The sequence below is a fragment of the Amia ocellicauda genome, chromosome 3 (genome assembly GCF_036373705.1).
Source record: "Amia ocellicauda isolate fAmiCal2 chromosome 3, fAmiCal2.hap1, whole genome shotgun sequence".
Classification (NCBI taxonomy): Eukaryota; Metazoa; Chordata; class Actinopteri; order Amiiformes; family Amiidae; genus Amia; species Amia ocellicauda.
Genome location: NC_089852.1, coordinates 56,774,687 through 56,794,738, shown reverse-complemented (window position 1 = coordinate 56,794,738; position 20,052 = coordinate 56,774,687). Strand labels below are relative to the sequence as shown.

The window sequence follows — 20,052 nt, the reverse complement described above, 5'->3', positions numbered from 1 at the left end:
TTCATATACAGTTAACAGAAAATAAAGCTTCTACAGTAAATTACTAACTGTAACAGAAAAACACTAACCGAGTACATACTACAGTCTAAAAATTGAAGATTCTTAAGCGGTTCTATTTAGAACCTTTGGGTTCTTCGTGAGTTAAAATGTCGTTTAAGAACCGTGAGGTCCGTGGTAACACAAGGGAGCATTTAAGAGCCCTTTTCATCATGATCGCGATTGATTTAACACACATGTAAGGTTCTTTAATGATCCTGGTTTGCAGGGAACCTTGGTAAAAGGTTCTAATAAAAACCTTAAGGGTTCATCCACATCCAAAAATGTTCTTATTAGAACCTTCACTTCTTAGAGTTTACATATAGGCTGAGTACTGTAATTGTATATGAAAATATACATGTTTAGTTAAATTAGTGATGCCATAAGCTTTAATTAATTCTAATACATTTTAGGACAGCCCTATAACTATTAATATGTCAGCACAGTGGATAGAGAGCAGAAGATACAACAATATTAATATGATACTTCGTTGCTCAGACTCTGTTGTCTCTTCTGAGAAGCTGCTCGGCCGACGTGACTTGCTTGCTGTCCAATGGCATCAGTCAAATATATTCACAATGTACCTCCCTTTCCGTAATCGCTTCTGAAAATGCTGCAGCAGCTGCTTTATTTTTTCAGCACTTACTGCAAATCTCGCAGACCCTGCTTTATTTTTTCAGCAGTTGCACTTCAGGGCCACCGTATAATCCACTAGGTGGCGTAGCCACAACTACAATCAGTTATTTATTTGGGTAAGGCTCCACTCTTCTTACGATAGTACTCACCTCACCCCCATCACAAATGCATTGGACATTAGTTAGCATTCTCGCAAATCTGTGAAGAAATACAAAAATTCCCAAACACTGTGTCCATGATCCAGTGGGACAGGCCTTGTTTAATTTGTTTAGTCTACCGAATGCCCCGAGTCCTATCAATAAAGCATTGCGTGCTTGGCTGACGCAATAGCCTAGAGAAAAGCTGTTTTCTCTGGTAATTTTAAGTCACAGATTAACTATTTAATTTAAGGAAGTTAACTTGTAATTTAGCTCTGGATGAATATAAACCATTACAGTTGAGGAAAACCAAATACAAGCAAGCATGTAAAAAATACAGACAACAATAAATTGACCAAATATTAAAAATTCAGAACTTGATTTTTCACAAGTTTAATGTTAATACCAATTTCAGATTTTGGAATTAATCCTGTTAAAATAGAATTACAAATTAAAACAAAATAATAAATGCAAGTACTGTATCTTAATATATTTTACACTTAAGTATTCTTTACATTCCTTAAGAATATAATGGTGTTATTTTAAAGTGCTGCATTCTTTGGATCTCACCTCTTGATCTTTGTACCGTATGGTGGTGTGGAGGCAGATTAGCATGTGAGTTCATATCATGTGAATAAACCACTTTCGCCACTTCACAAGATTTGGGGCTGTTATTCATTATATTAGTGGTTTGTTAATGTGAAATCTGAATCCCTTCAGATTAACCATTATTTTAGTAACCCCAACAAAATAGAAACCTTTAAAAAAGATTCTCAGAAACATGTCTGTATATATTCATGTCTCATGCAGATTAGAGCAGTGACGACCACCACCCTGCAGGTTTCCTAGGCAACGTTTCAATAACTGGTTTTACTAAGTTATTAAGAGCTGGGATAGCGCTTAAATTGGCCCTCCTGGACCAGGAGAAGAATCACTGGTGTAGAACGTGTTGCAATAAATAACAGAAAGGACAGATTGATGTATGAACTAGAATCCACTGACATGTACTATGAGGTGCAAAGTTTAACTGAAATTAACTGTAAACTAAAACTAAATTGAATATGTTTTTGTGACTTAATAAGAACCCCCCTCTTTTTCATACTGCAATATAATTCACATAGTTGTGTAATAAAAGATGATGTTACAGATTAACACTTATGTGCATCAACATTTTAACTTCAAATATTTCACTTTTTTCTTGGGTGAATTCTCACCATAATAATAATAAGACACTTTATTTTATTTTATAAGAATATTTCAGCCGACTTCTACATTTTTAAATATTTTGCAAATCTTCAAGTAGGGAGATCAAGTGGCTGTTTAGGCAAACTGAAAGCCATCTATTATTATTGACATATCAGACACCCTTATCCAGGGCAACTTAAATTGTTACAATATATCACATTATTTTTACATACAATTACCCATTTACACAGCTGAGTTTTTAATGGAGCATGCTGGGTACATGGCCTTGCTCAAGGCAGTGTCCTCTAAGTGGCATTGAGCCCACAACTCTCTAATCAGGAGTCCAGAGCCCTAACCGCTAATCCACACAGCTGCCTACTGATGTGACATTTATAGGATCTGGAGATCTATACATATGGGAAGGAAAACTATATGTATGTCATTAGAATATATAAACTGTTGATATATATTTAAAAAAAAATGATTACAAACATTTAATTTCATACTTTTCATTTTTCTTTAATTTCTATTGCTGATTAATTTTACGTTTGCTTTCAGTGATCAAAGTAGCTTTCCCTTCAGTTTACTTCATTTTTCAGTTTATAATTGTATGTAATTTTTCAAAGGAAACATGCATTTTAGGGAGACATATCATTATTGAATGCTATTAATAGTTTTGCTTTTGTAAGTGGTATTTGTAGGAAAGATCAAAGTTTTAAGAGTTCTAGGAATTTCCCCAGCTTCTCCATTTGCTGGAATTAAATGAACTGACTCAGCTTTGGATATATATACATTGTTTTTGTATTTTTTTATGTGGGAAGGAAGACTCCCTTTTTCTGAAACTCTTGAAATTATTATCCAGCTGTGAGACCACAGTATCAGGATTTCTACAGTCTAATTATTATGTGAAAGTGATCTAGTTCGACTGACACCAAACACATGGTAGCACAACTCTCTGTCTTATACCAGGGAACAGAAACACTTGGTAATGCAGATTAGGATGTGAGTATTTCATATTTTATCTTTATCTAATAATACTTACAGCAGTAGAAAAGTATATTGGAAAAAATCCAGTCAATTATAAGTTTGATTAAAAGACAGAGCTAATAGACCAAAATGGAGAGATTTGATTTCTCCTACATTTTTAATACTTGGGAATATCCTTAAGTGTAATAAATGAAACTGACTTTGGAAGTGGAAACAAGATTTAATATTTTATAGGCCTTATGTTTACCTTCTGTGTGCTTCTTCATTTACCTTCGACTTGTGAAGAACATTTATGTTTCCTTACCCTTTTAATTTAATTAATAACACAATGACTGCAGTGCTCTAAGATGTGTGTATATATATGTGTGTGTGTGTGTGTGTACTCAAACTAAACCAAATAGCAAATAGTTTAAAATAAGTTATATATTAGTAGTGTTAAATGAGTCTGAAACATACTAGAATAGTCTACTTATTTTTATTTTATTTTCTTTCTTCTATAATTGTGATAAAAAATGGAATTAATTGGTGGAATAAGATTTCAGAGGCATTTTCAATCGTGATGTAATCTTTTTAGCTTCATCCTTAAAAGCTGGCTGTCCTGAACAGCTTTCCGAGACTTCAGATCCTGCTTGACATTAAATCACACATTGATTGAGTGTTTAGTGGGTCACTTGAATGCCTGCAGGCGAGCAGAAAACATTGCAGGTCACCATAGTGTTTCCCTCGCTCTCTATGGCAACTTCTGAGTGCTAACATGCTTCTCATCCCTCAGGTTTTAAGCAAGGACACAATGCTCAGGTGGTGGATACTCGCGTTCTTTGGCTCTTTTGTCATCTGTAAAGGTAAGGCTCAATGTATCTTACTTCACAACAGACCTACCAGTGTTTGAATATTTATGAATGGCAGTATCCAGAAGCAATAAACGAGGGGTTTCAGTGTGTTCAGACTGAAACCATTCTGATTAGTAATCACAATCAACTTTTTTTTAAGTGTACATTTGTGTAACTTTGTGTAAATTCTCAATGGGGTAAAGGGGCAAAACAAAATACACAAAGAGACTTAAGAATATATACAGCTCTGGAAAAAATTAAGAGACCAAAATATGTATTAAAACAACAACTAATATTTTGATATTTTCACATTTCATTTGTTCCTTAAATAAAGTGATCTTAGATGGGAAGCTAAAGCATTTTTCTGGATACTGAAGTTTTTAATGTTTCTTCCATAGTAGAGATTTTCTTACATGAATTGATCATAGATTTAGATTCAAGATTACATTAACAAAAAGGAATAACAAACAATTAACTGGTAAAACAATATCCTCTAGGTCACCTAAAAAGGAAACTCAGATTAGGTGAGATTAGGGTCAATTTAATGCCGTCCGCAAAGTCTAGTATAATTGAATTCCGTGCAATTTCTTGGGTAGAGCTCTGAATCCTAAGAATGGTAAGGAAGTTCACGACTTGCTGCTTAATTTAGCAGCATGATCCAATATTGAGAAGTATGAGTGGGCTAATTAAAGCTCTCACAGACAACCGCTAAAGCTCTGGCCTGTTTTGTTTAAATGTCAATCTTTTCATAAATACTTGACAAGTCTATTGTACAAAACAGTTTGGGAAATGTTATGTCAAAGGAAGAGAAGGAAAACAGATGATCTAATTTGTAGCATAATGAATTAATTAGAATAAGTACATACAATGAATCTGGGACACGAGTCTAAGAATCTGTTAAAAAGGAAAGTAAATAAGTCAACAAAATAAAATAAGTCACAAAGCCACTGATGTTAATATTAATTTAAAACAAATATTCCAATATAATTAAACTAATAAACCTTCAGGGATTTAAACAGTAACATTATACATTCATCATTTATACAGAAATGAATGGGGGTGCACTCATAAATCTTAACTCAGTTAAATTATCTGTAATCATTATCATTTTCTCTAGGCTGAGTCGGTATTCCTCAAACTCTGAAAATACATCATGGAAAAATACTGAAAAATATTGATTAAACAACAAAGCGCTGAATCCCATTGTTTCGAGTGATGTGTGTCAATACTTTCGACTTCAACTGTTCACTGGTGGTAGGCCTTGCACATCCACAGACTTATAAGTAAAGAGCAGTGCAAAAATTGTACATTATCATAGTGAAACAGGTTATTGAAGAAGTGTTGTATAGTTACCTAATGAGTGTTCATGAATTTCATCTTTCAAAAAAATTGAGGCCTGTAGTTACAATGGAGGAAAAAGATAACTATGGGAAACCATTCCTCCTTCAGATTAGTTTCTTTACATTAGCTGGTGCTTTTTATATGATCAGATTAGAACATTTATGACATCAATATGAAAATCGCATTAAATGCATGCCTGTAAGGATGCCTGCCTTGTTTCCCGTTCGTGTACTGTTAGACACAGTGCATCCGGAAAGTATTCACAGCGCTTCACTTTTTCCACATTTTGTTATGTTAGAGCCTTATTCCAAAATGGATTAAATTAGTTATTTTCCTCAAAATTCTACAAACAATACCCCATAATGACAACATGAAAGAAGTTTGTTTGAAATCTTTGCAAATTTGATAAAAATAAAAAACAAAAAAGCACATGTACATAAGTATTCACAGCTTTCCGGATGCACTGTAATAAGACTCAACATTGACAGTTTGTTTCTTTATAATTTTGTGACTGAAAATGTGTTTTTGTCTGAGCTTTATACCTCTTTGACCTTTTTTTATTGTGATCACAACCATGAAATGTAGTGTTTTTTGTGAAATTAGTTACTTTCCTGTGACTTTTTGAATATAAGCTGTGTACCAGTTTTGAGTTGCATTGTAATGTACATAATGCTTTAGTAATTAACATGAAAGAAGCAAAAAATGTCCTACTGCAATGTAATTATCTAATTGTCTCTAATTGATACATTCTCACGTTTGTAATTAAAATATTAAACTAATATCATGAATGAAGCTGAAACAATTATAATTCATTTCAATGATCTAATTGGTGTCAAAGATACATTCTTACGCGAGTGATTATTTTACACCTGTGACTAAATATGTAAACTTTAAAAGCGTGTGTTGTGTTCCCTTACTCTCATCCTGATGAAGGAGTTTTGGCTGAACTCATGGGAACTCGTAATGGAAATTTTTAAGTCGAGGCGTTTCTTTTGTTTGTTTATTTATTTATTGTCATCTACATTAACAAATACAGCCAAGTACATTGAAATGCAATAAAATGCTTCTTCCATGGCTCTCCCAGCCTTATTAACATAGAAGAAACACACCACAACACAACACAGAAAAAAAACAACTAACCACATAATGTGCGAGTGTGTGTGTGTATGTGCTTATGAAGTTCATTCTGCACAATGCCTATTCATCACCCTGACCGCTTGAGGATAAACACTTTACAACAGGCAATCCTAGTCCTAGTGCTTTTCCAGGTGGCAATTGAGAATAGGTCATGAGCTGGATGAGTGACATCCTCGATAATGTTTGGGCCTTCCTCCTGCAGCTGGTGGGAATGTCCTTGAGCTGAAGTAGTTCTTACAGTCATTTTCAATAGTTTATGGTCCTGTTCAGTCAGGTTGCTAAACTAGACTATAATGCCTCCAGTGAGGATGCTCTCTATAGTAGAGCGATAAAAGTTCACCAAAGTTTTGTCTTTTGTCTTATCAACATAAAGAAACAGATTGTTCTCTGGACACCATAAAGAAAGGTCCCTCACCTCACCACCTTATTAGACCAATCACTGTAGAATCATATGCATATTTAATTATAATATTATTTGTATGTAAACATACTGTAGAGTAAAGGACTGAGACAATAACCGTGGGGTGCTCCTGTGTTAAGAACCAGATTAGATTAATTGTTGTTGCCTAATCGTACAGTCTGAGGTTGGCGTGTTAGAAAGTCAAATAGCCAGTCACAGAAAGAATTGCAAAGTCTAAGGCTTCTGAGCTTTAACACCAAGTTTGTTGGTACAACTGTTACCAATAAACAACATTCTAACACAAGTGTAACTCTTCTAATGGTGGTTTAAGGCAGTGTGCAGGGCAAATGAGACAGCATCATCTACAGATCTTTTTGACCAATAAACAAACTGTATTGGATCAATATCTGGAATATTAAGATTTATATCAAACTTTACAGAAAACAGTTTTTCTAAGCACTTAATTATCACTGAGGTTAAAGCAACTGGTCTGTAATCATTAAAACAAGATACTGGAGATGATGTGGGTACAGGTACAATATCAATATACAGTACAAGTCTTCTTGGAACATGTTGGAACCTCAGGATGTAAGACCTCATATATTGTGTACATTTATTATTTGTAAAATGTATTATGGTTTGAATTGCACTGTATTATGTGAATTGGAATTTGTAATATGTTATGCCTTGTACTGAACTGTATTTTTGTACTTTGCATTGAGCTTGTATTCACCCTGGATAAGAGCGTCAGCTAAGAAATAAATAAATAAATAAATAAATAATAACCTCACACAGTGACAATGTTAATGCTAATACGGCAGTCTAGATAATTATTTCCAATATATTGGACGTTGGCTAGCAAAATACTGGGTACAGGGGGTCGAATAGGATGTCGCTGTAGCCTAGCCAGAACACCAATTTGCCTTCAGCATCTCTGGCTACTCTGTTGTTGGCGCCGATGAAAACTGTTCCATTTTAACGGTGTATTACAAACAATGTCCTATAGTATCTCTGGTGACTTTCAGGAATCTGGCACATTTAGTCCTATAGCCAATAAAATCTGATGATCATAATGGATCTTGGAAAAAAATGAATAATTAACTTACAGAGCGAGAGTAGTGTGTCGCCATAGATCAGCACCATCTTGCTATTTCACACACATACTCAACTTGTTTAAGATAGAAGCAAAGACTTCGAAGTGTTGTGGTCTTCAGGGAGTAATGGCGTACAGTGACTTGCATAAGAATTCACCCCCTAAGAACTTTTTCAAATTGTGTTATGTTACAATCTGGAATGAAAATTGATTTAATTAGGATTATTTCCCTTTGATTACCACTACATACACAACACCTTGGTGCAAAATATGTTTTTATTGTTAAACAAAAGTTAATTAAACATCAAAAAAATGTTTAGTGGCATAAGTATTCACCCCCCTGAGTCTTGGTAAAATCACCTTACAGGTGCGAATCTTACCAACTTTGCAATTCTGGTTCCTGTAATTTTGCCCATTCTTCTTAGCACAATTGTTCAAGCTCTCTCAGGTTGGATGGGCACTGTTGGTTAACAGCAACTTTCAAGTCTTGCCACAGATTCTCAATTGTGTTGAGGTCTGGGCTTTGACTAGGACACTTGTTTTTAAACCACTCCAATGGCTGTGTGTTTAGGATCATTGTCTTTCTGAAAGGTCAACCTCCGCCCCAGTGCAAGGTCTCTTGCAGACTGAAGCAGGTTTTCATCTAGGATTTTTATATATCTGTCTCCATCCATCTTGCCCTCAACCCTGACAAGTTTCCCAGTCTCTGCCGATGAACAACATCCCCATAACATGATGCTGCCACAACAATGCTTCACAGGAAGCATTGTGTAACCTGTGTGATGTGCTGTGTTGGGTTTGCAGCAGACATAACGCTTTACATTTAGGCCATATAGTTCAATTTTTTATGCATTGGACAACAGAATCTTTTTACATGGTCCTTTTTCAGAAATGGCTTCCTTCTTGCCAGTTTTCCATATAGCCCAGCTTTGTGGAGCACCCGAGAAATAATTAACATGTAATCAGATCTGCTCCCTTCTCCTCACCTTCTGCTGATCTCTCCATCTCAATCCCCTTGGAATCTATGACATTCTCTCCTTCTTCTTCCACTAAAAATCTAGGAGTCAACCTCGATCCTGTGCTATCCTACACCCAGCACATCACCACGCTGACACACACCTGCAGATTACTCCCGAGCAACATACGCCGAATCCGTCCCTTCCTCACCAACTACTCGACTCAGTTGCTCATCCACTATTATGATAGGAAGGACACTTTTTTGGGTTCCAACGCTTTGATAATGTGATCGGACTATTACTAATAATAGTATTAGGCTACCAATTAAGAATTGTTTTTAAAACAAAGTGAAACATTGCAGCTCTGATGTGATCATCGTTAGCCGGACAAACTAAACATGTTGGTAATTTTGTCAGAGAACCTCCACACGTTGCAAAAACAAACAAACAAAAAAAAACATTGGAACATTACACAACAAAACAAAACATTGAGTAATTTAAACAGTGTTCTTTTAAATATTAATTTGAACCTAAAATGTGTATTTCAAATGCTACTTTTAAAGTCAGAATTTTAAGAAAACTTCAAAACATGCAAAAAAAAATATTTCCAATGGAGTCATTTGCACATCTTTCTTTTATTATTTTGTGTGTATTTGTTTATAATATTTTTATTTGAATTTGTGTATTTCTATGTTGATTGAACAATAAAACTGAATTGGAAAGTGAATGTGAAGTCTTCCTACTTCTTAACTTTGGAATAGTGACAGATCAGTGACAGAAAATCACAATTAAATCCGTTTTAGTTCCAGATTGTAACAATACAAAATGTCCAGAAGTCCTTGGGGGCTGAATACTTATGCAATCCACTATATATATATATATTTGTTTGTTTGTTTATTTAACTTATTTATTTATTTATTCATGGAGGAAATGAACTACCAGAAAAACTGGCACGTACATCCTACAAACAAGAAAAATCGAAACAGATAAGCATATCTATAATGTTTTTGTTGTATTTTCAATTTGCTGGTTTTGTTTCTACACGGGTAAGGAAAACTAAGGTAGCCTTCTTGGTGACAGTGAAAGCGTGTACACAGGCAGAAAGAAAAACCTCACTCCTATGAATACCTTCACTCCCAACTCTTTTAGAACCCACCATCAAAAGGGTTAAATGTGAAACAATTTTTCTGTGACAGTATCCAAGATTAATGCCCCATGTACGTGGTAGCAGTCTTAAGTAAGTGGTTAAGCTTACTCCTAAGACCTTTTATGCAATGACCTGTGTGACATTACAGTAAGCCACTTAAAGAAGATTTCCTCATTGCAGGGTCACTTTTCATAAACAAATACTGACCTTGAGGTTTAACATACGGTAACCTCCAGCAGAAATGTGACAATATGTACGTGCAGGCAAGCAGCAGTTTTACACTATGGCCAGATCACGCTGTTGCTGTTGATGCTTCATGCGACCACTGTGAGAATTGCTAGTATTGATCAGCAATTATACTGAACTTATCCAAATCATTCAATTTGGCATATACAGGGCCTATGAGTATCTACATTTCTTTCTTTGTCTTCAGATGTCTGTAGCAGACAGAAACACTCGGTTCCCAAAACATTTAATGCTCCTTTTGTTGACACTTTCAGTGTCAGAAAGTCTTTAATTTGTGGCTAAATGCTGCCACCTTATGTTCAGAATTCGTTACTATTCGGTTTGTACACGTCATGTCAGTGAGACGCTTTCCTTATGATTCATCATAGTTAGACATTCCTTAGTATTATCCCAGACAGCAGAGAGTAAGGTCGCTGTGTATTTCTGTCCTTCAACATACCGTGCGTCAGTGCAGAAAAGTTATAATTATGAATAACTTGTTTTATGTTTAATCTAATGCTCCTTAGTCATGTTTATGTTGAATATTGTAAACATAGCAAAGTATCCTTATACAGTCTAATCGTCATATTCTGTTTGTTTACTTAAGTTCTTGTGATCAGCACAGTAAGCTTAAAAGTATTGTTATTTCTTTGTTTATTTACAGACCACGGATAAACACAGATACATCAAATTTTCATTACTAAGGATATAAATACTATTATTTAAACACTCTCAGGCTGCTATCGATACATTACTATTGTTATTTGGATTATCTGCTGGCTGAACCTGAATAAATTCACCCCTTCTGGAATTCTTCTGTCTCTCGCCTCCAGTCATCTGATCATGACTCCTATCCTTGGTCATCTGTTTAACTTCAAACAAACGAGCTAGCTTAGCCTAACGAGGTCCCTGCCCTCTCTTACATGGTCCTTCGAGCCGGAGTGCCAAACAGACTGACTACAGGATAAAATGGATGACAAGCCAAATACTGATGTCCCCCACGATGCCAGTGCACACAGTATGGATAACTCCAGTGCTGCTTATCCGGTTAACCCTTTCACCACCAGCCTACCTGATCCTGCTGTTGCTGTTACTAGCGTCGTGGACACCCCGACTGTCTGCACCGTGACAACATCCCAAACATTGGGCCCAGCCGTCAATACAGACAGCCAGCCTTCAGTACGTGTGCGTCTTCCAAGGGAGCGACAGATTCCACGCCACCTTTCTGATTTCCATTTGGAGTACCCCCTCTCACGAGAGCTGCAACTCCCCATCGCTCAGCCAGCAGTGCCCCAGAGTGAAGCATACCCCCATGCCAGATCATGCAGGAGCAGAAGCCATGCTCATACATCTCAGCCAAGCAGCCGTAGCTCACAGCACAGCTCACAGCGCAGCTCACACAGCTCACGAACAGCACGCAGCTATTCATCGAATGCATCGCTCACCGAATCACAATCAGCCATTCTAAGGGCAGAGCAGAAGTGTGCAGAGCTACAAGAACTCAAACACCAGATGGCAGAAGAGAGCTGAGCTGATGATCACTGCCGACAGCTGGACTTCCAAGCCCGCAAAGCCCTCAGGCAGAGAGAGATGATTACACAGCAACTTTCAAGGCAGCGGCGCCTCCGGCAGGCAGAAAGAGAACTCCAAGAAGCTGAGATGATTTCATAATTTATTAGTGCAAATGAAAAACGTGATGGCATGATGCCTCCTACTGGTAACCCAGCTGTAATGCTACCTGCTACTGCAACACAGCCTATAATTACTTCAGCAAACTATGCTGCAACGCTCTCTACAGGTAACATGCACAATGTGCTCAACGCCGCACCGTACACACAAGCTGTTCAACAGCATGCTGCAGGCTCAACACTGCAATTGGATAGTGCTGCGGATGTAACTGCAGCCACACAAGCCTTCCCACCTCTTCCAGTGATTTCAACACCCACCATAGAGACTGACTTGTGTCACAATGCACACCCTGTACGACCTGCCCCACCAGTTCAAGCAGGAAGCTCTACTAACACTAAGGGGGTGAACACTGCCTCCCACGGGGCGGCCAGGTCTATTCCTGCTTACCAGAGCATGCAGGCTCATGTTGGCAACTCAACACCTGCTGTCTCCCACACAGCCACACAGCCTTCGCTTGGAGCAGCCAGCCTCCAACACCCTTTCCCAGGTAACGTACTCTTTCACCCTCCAGTAGGTGCAGCACCCTATCAACCAGTAGCCTTCCAGGCATCACCAGCAGCAACACCATTCATGCAACCTGGGATACCTCCAACACCCAACATGATGGACCTGCTGATTGCCTCCACTCACAGCATACCGAAGCCTGTACTGCCCTACTTTGAGAATGGCAAAGAGAGTGACTTTGCTCTCCTCAAGATGGCACTGGACAGTCTTATGAATAATCACAGTCACCTCACTGAACAGTACAAGTATCAAGTTCTATTAGGCCGTCTTAAACTGCCCAGCGCACACAAACTACCCAAGGCTTATATGCATGACCCTAGGCCATACACTGCTGCACTCCAGGCTTTGAAGGATAAGTATGGACAGCCACGGCAACTTGTTCAGTGTGAGATAGGCACCATTATGAATGCTCCTCCCATCAAGTTTGGGGACCCTGAAGCCTTTGATGACTTTGCTCTGTCTGTGCACTCCCTGGTCGGTATGCTGCAATCTCTCGAAGGAGAAAACGGTTACGAACTTAAGTGCGGCTCACATGTTGATCGGCTTATCAGTAAGCTACCGCCAAGCTATCGTGACTGATTTGTGGAGTACTGCATCAACCGCGGCATTCTGAAAGCTGATGCAGACCAGACCTATACACTCCATGACCTGTCAACCTGGCTGCAAACCAAGTCGCGTGCCAAACGGATCTCTAACCGCGCAGCAGTCCTGTACGAGGGAGAAACCCTGAAGCCAGATAGAAAGGAGCAACGTTTTACATCTAGGAGGAAGGAGCCACCAACCTCTGTCTACTATAATGCAGAGTCATCTTCAACCAACACAGGGTCATGTCCCACCAGTCGACAAACACCTACAAAGGCGAAGGACAAACTGAAGCCATACTGTCCTCACTGCAATAATAGCGAGCACTATCTTAATGCGTGCACTGAATTCAAGAAGCTTTCTACAGAACAGATTACCAAGTGGCTCAAAGAGATAGAGCGCTGTTGGAGATGTGGATGATCACATGCACCAGAATCTTGCACACTTAAGAAGCCTTGCAACACATGTAAGGAGCAGCATCTCACCATCCTACACGATGCTGTACAGACAGAATGCAAGAGTGTTCTCATGACCACTGTTGAGCTTGAAACCACCTACTTGGACAGACCAAACCGCCCTCACAAGGTAATGCTGAAGGTGGTGAAAGTACTTCTACACAGTGCAGGTCACACTGTTGAAACCTATGCAGTTCAGGATGATGGATCGGAGAGGACGGTCATCTTGACTTCAGCAGTTCAGCAACTGAAGTTGGAGAAACAACCTGAAATGATGACGCTTTGGACAGTGAGACAAGACATTGTACAAGTCCATGGTGCTTCTGTCAGGTTGGAAGTATCCCCTGCTGACAATCCCAATGTGAGGTACCAAATCGAACATGTTTTCACTGCCGATACTCTCGCCCTCTCAGAGTATTCTTATCCCATTAAGGCCTTGCAGAAGCACTATCCTCATCTACGTGGGCTCCCAAGGCTCACCCATTGGTTCTGATCGGCTCAGACTTCCTACACCTGGTGATTCCTATAAAACCTGTGAATATAGGCCCATTGGGAGCTCCAGTTGCAGTCTGCACAAACTTAGGCTGGGCATTGCAGGGTCCGGCCAGCTTCCTCATGCCGCAAACCAACCAGCAGCAATGCTTGCTGACCACCATTATGCCTCCAACATCTGACTTATTGAAGAACGTTGAGAGACTGTGGCAGGTGGACACCTTGCCATACCTTAATGAGAAATATGTGACCCGGTCAAAGCAAGATCAGAGAGCTGTAGAGCTGCTAGAAGCAAAGACCATCAGAGTGGACATAGGCAGGATACAGCGCTTCGCTACACCACTGCTTCGAACCCAGGGCAGCCCTCACTTCCATGCGACCAAGGAGGCAGTACTCCCTAACCTGAGAAGCACAGAACGACGTCTTTCTAAGAACCCTGAACTCGCTGAAGTTCACAACCAGCAGATTCAGAAGTTAGTGGATGCAGGTTATGTAAAAAAAGTCCAGGAGAAGCTGAATCTACTGAAGAATCCCGGTATTTCCCACATCACATTGTGCAGCACAATGGTAAGACTCGACTGGTGTTCAACTGCTCATTCCAACATGACGGCTTAGTTCTGAATAACCATCTACTCCCAGGGCCTACCCTTGGTCCATCCCTGTTAGGAGTACTGCTCAGATTCAGACAACACACTGTTGCTATCTGTGGTGACATAAAGGCTATGTTTCACCAAATGCATCTACTGCCTCAAGACAAGCAGCTCCGTTTCATCTGGAGAAATATGGAACGGGACCGACACCCAGATTTTTGGCACCACCTGCAGCCCCTACTGTGCTACTTTTGCCTTACGCAAGCATGTGCAGGACAACATAGAAGGAAATGAAGAAGTCCTGAACTCCATAGACAAGGCCTTCTATGTGGACAACTGTCTACAGACCTTGGCTACAGCAGCGGATGCTAAACAGCTCATTCACAAGATGCATGAGCAGCTGTCATCTGGTGGCTTTGATATCAGACAATGGGCCAGCAATCTACCTTCAGTAATTGAACACTTACTCCCTGAAGCGAGATCTGAAAACTCAGAACTGTGGCTCTCAGAGTAGTGGGGACCCTCAAGAACCTACCCTTGGATTATGCTGGAACTGCAGTACAGATGAAATAGGATATAAGCATCGATCAACAGAACCCAGAACCAACTATGAGGAAGATCCTCGCTAGCCAATATGACCCCCTTGGCTATATACTGTATCTCCATATACAGCCAGAGCCAAGGTCCTAATCCAAGACCTATGGAAGATAGAAAGAGGCTGGGATGATCCTATCAAACCTGGGAGCCTGCTAGAGCGTTGGCTTGCTTGGGAGAGTGAGCTCTGTGACCTACCTAGAGTTATGATACAGAAGTGTTACACCCCACCCTGTGCTGATGTGTCAACCTCCAAGAGAGACCTCCACATCTTCTGCGACACTTCTGAACGCATATACGGCTCAGTCGCCTACCTTAGCACAGAGGACGAGCATGACCATATCCACACCAGCTTTGTCATGGCTAGATCCCATGTAGCTCCCAAACGTCAGCTCTCCAAGCCACGCCTGGAACTCTGTGCAGCCCTCACTGGAGCCCAGCTCACCCAAGTACTATGCACAGAACATACGCTGCCTATCAGAAAGGTAATTCTATGGAGCGACTCCAGCACTCTCCACAACGAACAATCCTGCAGATGACATTACGCGAGGCAAGTCCCTGCAAGAATTAAGCCAGCACAACCGCTGGAGACATGGTCCTCCCTTCCTGGCTCAGTCAAAGGAGACATGGCCATCAATGCCATCAGCTGAGCAGGGAGAGGACTCTGCTGAATTAAAGAAAACGGTGTTCTGTGGGAATGTCTCCATAGAACAGTCCATCTGCATTCCAGACCCTGGTCAGTTCAACACATGGCACGACCTCATCGTAGCCACCCATCAGTCCCTTGATGGGGCGGCCAACATTGATGCCAGCTCCAGATGGACAGCTGAACGCCAGACAGAGCTGGAGAACCTCCTTCTACAGAGAACCCAATTGGATAGCTTTACAGAAGAAGTAAAGGCACTTGGAGCAGGTAAAGACATACCAGCAAACAGCCGTCTGCTAGTACTTAGTCCAGAGTATGACCCAAGGGAGGTTGCGCTGAGCAGAAGATTTGAACCTAGATAACATCCACCCCATTGTGTAGGAACTGAGTCATCCCATAACCAAGCTCCTCATCCAAGATTTTGATGAGAGGCTACTCCACCCTGGACCAGAGCGAGTCCTTGCAGAACATAAGTACTGGATACTGCGTGGCCGAGAGGCCATCCGTCGACACCAATACAATACCTGCCCACAGTGCCGTAAATGGCGTGCCAACCCTGAAGTACCAAAGATGGCAGATTTGCCTTCTTCACGTTTACGCCTGTACAAGCCTCCTTTCTGGTCTACAGGAGTAGACTGCTTTGCCCCGTTTACTATCAATATTGGCCGGGGGTCAGAGAAACGCTGCAGCATTATATTCAAATGTTTAACAACCCGTTGTGTGCACCTTGACCTACTAGAGAGTCTGGACACAGATGCCTTCCTGATGGCATTCCGACGTTTCACCTCCCGTCGGAGCAAGCCCTCTGAGATCTTCTCCGATAGGGGCACCAACTTCCGTGGTGGAGATGCTGAATTACAAGCTAGTATTGCTGCTATGGAGCCTTCACTGATGCAGCAACTTGCCGACCAGAAGGTGACCTTCCAATTCAACCCACCAAACGCTCCGCACTTCGGTGGAACTTGGGAGCGGGAGATAAAGTCTGTGAAGAATGCTCTGCGTGTGGTGTTGGGCGATCGCACTGTGACCAAGCCTGTGCTGCGCACTGTTTTCATTGAAGTGGGGGGATTCTGAACTCTAAACCCCTTGGCTACGTTTCATCAGATGTAGCTGATCCTGATCCAGTCACACCCAACGTGCTTCTAATGGGACGTAGGGATGCTTCTCTTCCTCAAGTAGTATATCCTCCCAACGATCTGTTGAGCCGACGCCATTGGCGGCACAGCCAGATTCTCGCTGATCACTTCTGGACCAACTTCATCAGACGCTATCTTCCTGATCTGCAGCTCTGTCAGAAATGGCACAAGGACTGCAAAGACCTGACGATCGACCAAGTCGTTATGATTGTTGATTCCCAACTACCCCACGCTTTGTGGCCAACCGGAAGGGTTACAGAGACTTACCAAGGACCAGATGGTCGCATCCGAATGGCCAAAGTCCAGGTCCGAGATCGCATCTCTGTCCGTCCAGTTGCGCAACTGATCCGGCTTCCAGCCCTCAAAGACAAGGATGAGGGTACTCAGAAAGACTGAATGACCAGAGACTTTCTTCCTGTTACAATTTGTTTTCACGAATTTGGGGGTGGCTGTGTCAGAAAGTCTTTAATTTGTGGCTAAATGCTGCCACCTTATGTTCAGAATTCGTTACTATTCGGTTTGTACACGTCATGTCATTGAGACGCTTTCCTTATGATTCATCATAGTTAGACGTTCCTTTGTATTATCCCAGACAGCAGAGAGTAAGGTCGCTGTGTATTTCTGTCCTTCAACATACCGTGCGTCAGTGCAGAAAAGTTATAATTATGAATAACTTGTTTTATGTTTAATCTAATGCTCCTTAGTAATGTTTATGTTGAATATTGTAAACATAGCAAAGTATCCTTATACAGTCTAATCGTCATATTCTGTTTGTTTACTTAAGTTCTTGTGATCAGCACAGTAAGCTTAAAAGTATTGTTATTTCTTTGTTTATTTACAGACCACGGATAAACACAGATACATCAACCTTTCATTAATAAGGATATAAATACTATTATTTAAACACTCTCGGGCTGCTATCGATACATTACTATTGTTATTTGGATTATCTGCTGGCTGAACCTGAATAAATTCACCCCTTCTGGAATTCTTCTGTCTCTCGCCTCCAGTCATCTGATCATGACTCCTATCCTTGGTCATCTGTTTAACTTCAAACAAACGAGCTAGATTAGCCTAACGAGTTCCCTGCCCTCTCTTACATTCAGGGTATGAGGTAAACATGGTTAAATTGATAAGAAACCTTCCTGTTGTTTCTATGAGTCGTCTGCAAAGTCACAGATGGGCTGTGGTAGAATTTTACCAACTGAGCTTGACAAAGGGGAATCATATTACCTCATTATCTATATTGTTGATAGTCCAGTAGCCAATATAATGTTATTTAATCTCATTGATTCACTGTAGTCCTATGGAGTCCTTACAAACTGGATATCTTAAGCCACTGAAGTCGACATATAGGTGACAACCAGTTGAGAACACCTGTATTAAGGGATTAAGGGACAGCGTGTATTCTGGCAATATTATTTGGTGAATTGAATGCTTAAAACTGGTGATTCAATGTTTAAGTTAAAATCTCAGAATAAATTGCGGTTGCGGAGCAGTGATCCGATGGAATTGTAACATGCACAATATTTTTCTCATTGGAATGTGACACACAATTTTGGGGTGTGCCAGTAAATATCAGGAATGAAGATGATTTAGGGCCTTTGTCTGCAATGATGCCTTCAAGTTCTTCAACACTTTAGAACCTAGAGACAAGGGTGTACACATAATGTATTATTCTTTGTAGATCAGAAACAATTTACTACATAAACAAGGACAAATATGCCATCTAGCATTGCCAAGTAACACATAAAACATTGGTTGAAAAATAAATACTTTTGTTGTTGAATGCTATATGCAACAGGAAAGGGTAAGTTAGTAAAGAGAGTTTGTAAAGTGAAGTGTCTTCAGTTACAGTTACATTAATAAATTACTTATTGATATTGTAGGTGTATAATTGCCACAATAAATATAACTTGCTAATATTTGGCATGCTAAGAATTAAAAGGTGGGTTGGTAACACTTTATATCATGGTGTCATTAATACATGTTTGGTAACTAGTTTATAAATCAATTAATAATCCAATTTATGAATGATCTATAAACCTCTATAATATATGATTGATCATATATATCCTAACTGTTTTATAAACTATTTAATGTATTAATGACATCATCCTTAATATAATGTAAGGTGTAATATCCAGTGTGTCTTTCAGAGTTCCTTTCTGAAAAGCACCACTGAATGGTCTGTATATGATTCATTAATTCATTCGATTAATTATACCACTACTTCCTTTTTAATTCACAGAGGAGGACACAACATGTGCAAGCTTCACAGACCTGAATTTCCATGACTCCTTTATTGGGACTAAACTGCAGGTTAAGCTGTTGCTGTACACCAGTAACACCCCGGACTGTGGAGAGGAACTGGATCATGGGAACTTTTCAAATGCTAAAAACTTTGATTTGTCAAGAAAGACAACATTCGTTGTGCATGGATACAGGCCAACTGGGGCCCCCCCAATTTGGATCAACCAACTTGTCAAGCTTCTGCTCGCCGTGGAGGATATGAATGTGATCGTTGTGGACTGGAACCGGGGAGCTGCTACTCTAAACTACTTTGCAGCCGTCACCAACACCAAGAAAGCAGCAGAAAACCTGACCGAGTTCATTGTAAAGATGCAGGTAAGAGAAGTGGAAACCAAGTCGTGTATCTTGGCTTTCTTGCAAATAAGACATGCCATTTCTACCAGATGAAAAGCTCTTCTGCTTCTGTCTGACTTGGGAGTTCATGAACACCAAAGCAAACAAAAACTTAATTTGACGGAATCCTTGGTATACTGGAGGAGAGCAAACTGAGCTTCTCAGAATTAAAATTGAGAATGGTAATAAAGCCTTTTTTTCTATTTCTTGGTCTGTTGATTCAGGATGGAGGTGCTTCTCTACACTCCATCCACATGATTGGAGTCAGCCTTGGAGCTCATTTGTCTGGATTTGTTGGGAGCATGTTGAATGGGAAAATTGGAAGGATAACTGGTAAGATTAAAGAAAAAAACATGCATTATAAAAATATATAAATTGTAATTTCATATAAATCCTTTTTCTGAGTGTATTGATGCAAGTGCTTGTGTATTGAAGCAAACAAATTCAATTATTCCTTAATTTTCAATGGTTTAGGCATAGTGAAAAATCATCTGGTGGAGCATGGGTGTGTGGGCTTCAAAAGTAAAAAGTAAAACAGAACTATAACCATGGGACTCTCCCTTTCAAAGTTGAATTATTTTGCCTCATTAGCAAGCAGGTACAATCAA

At 39.9% G+C, this 20,052-nt stretch overlaps 1 protein-coding gene across 2 annotated transcripts in view; it reads left to right on the top strand.

Annotated features, from left to right (window-relative positions):
- Positions 1-20,052, top strand: part of LOC136747005 (lipase member H) — a 43,895-nt gene that overhangs the window by 11,495 nt on the left and 12,348 nt on the right. For both annotated transcript variants that reach the window (XM_066699956.1, XM_066699957.1), the window contains exons 2-4: positions 3,754-3,823; positions 19,050-19,426; positions 19,669-19,777. In XM_066699956.1, the coding sequence (XP_066556053.1) occupies positions 3,772-3,823; positions 19,050-19,426; positions 19,669-19,777 (538 nt within the window). In that variant the 5' untranslated portion in view covers positions 3,754-3,771. The remainder of the gene's footprint in view (positions 1-3,753; positions 3,824-19,049; positions 19,427-19,668; positions 19,778-20,052) is intronic.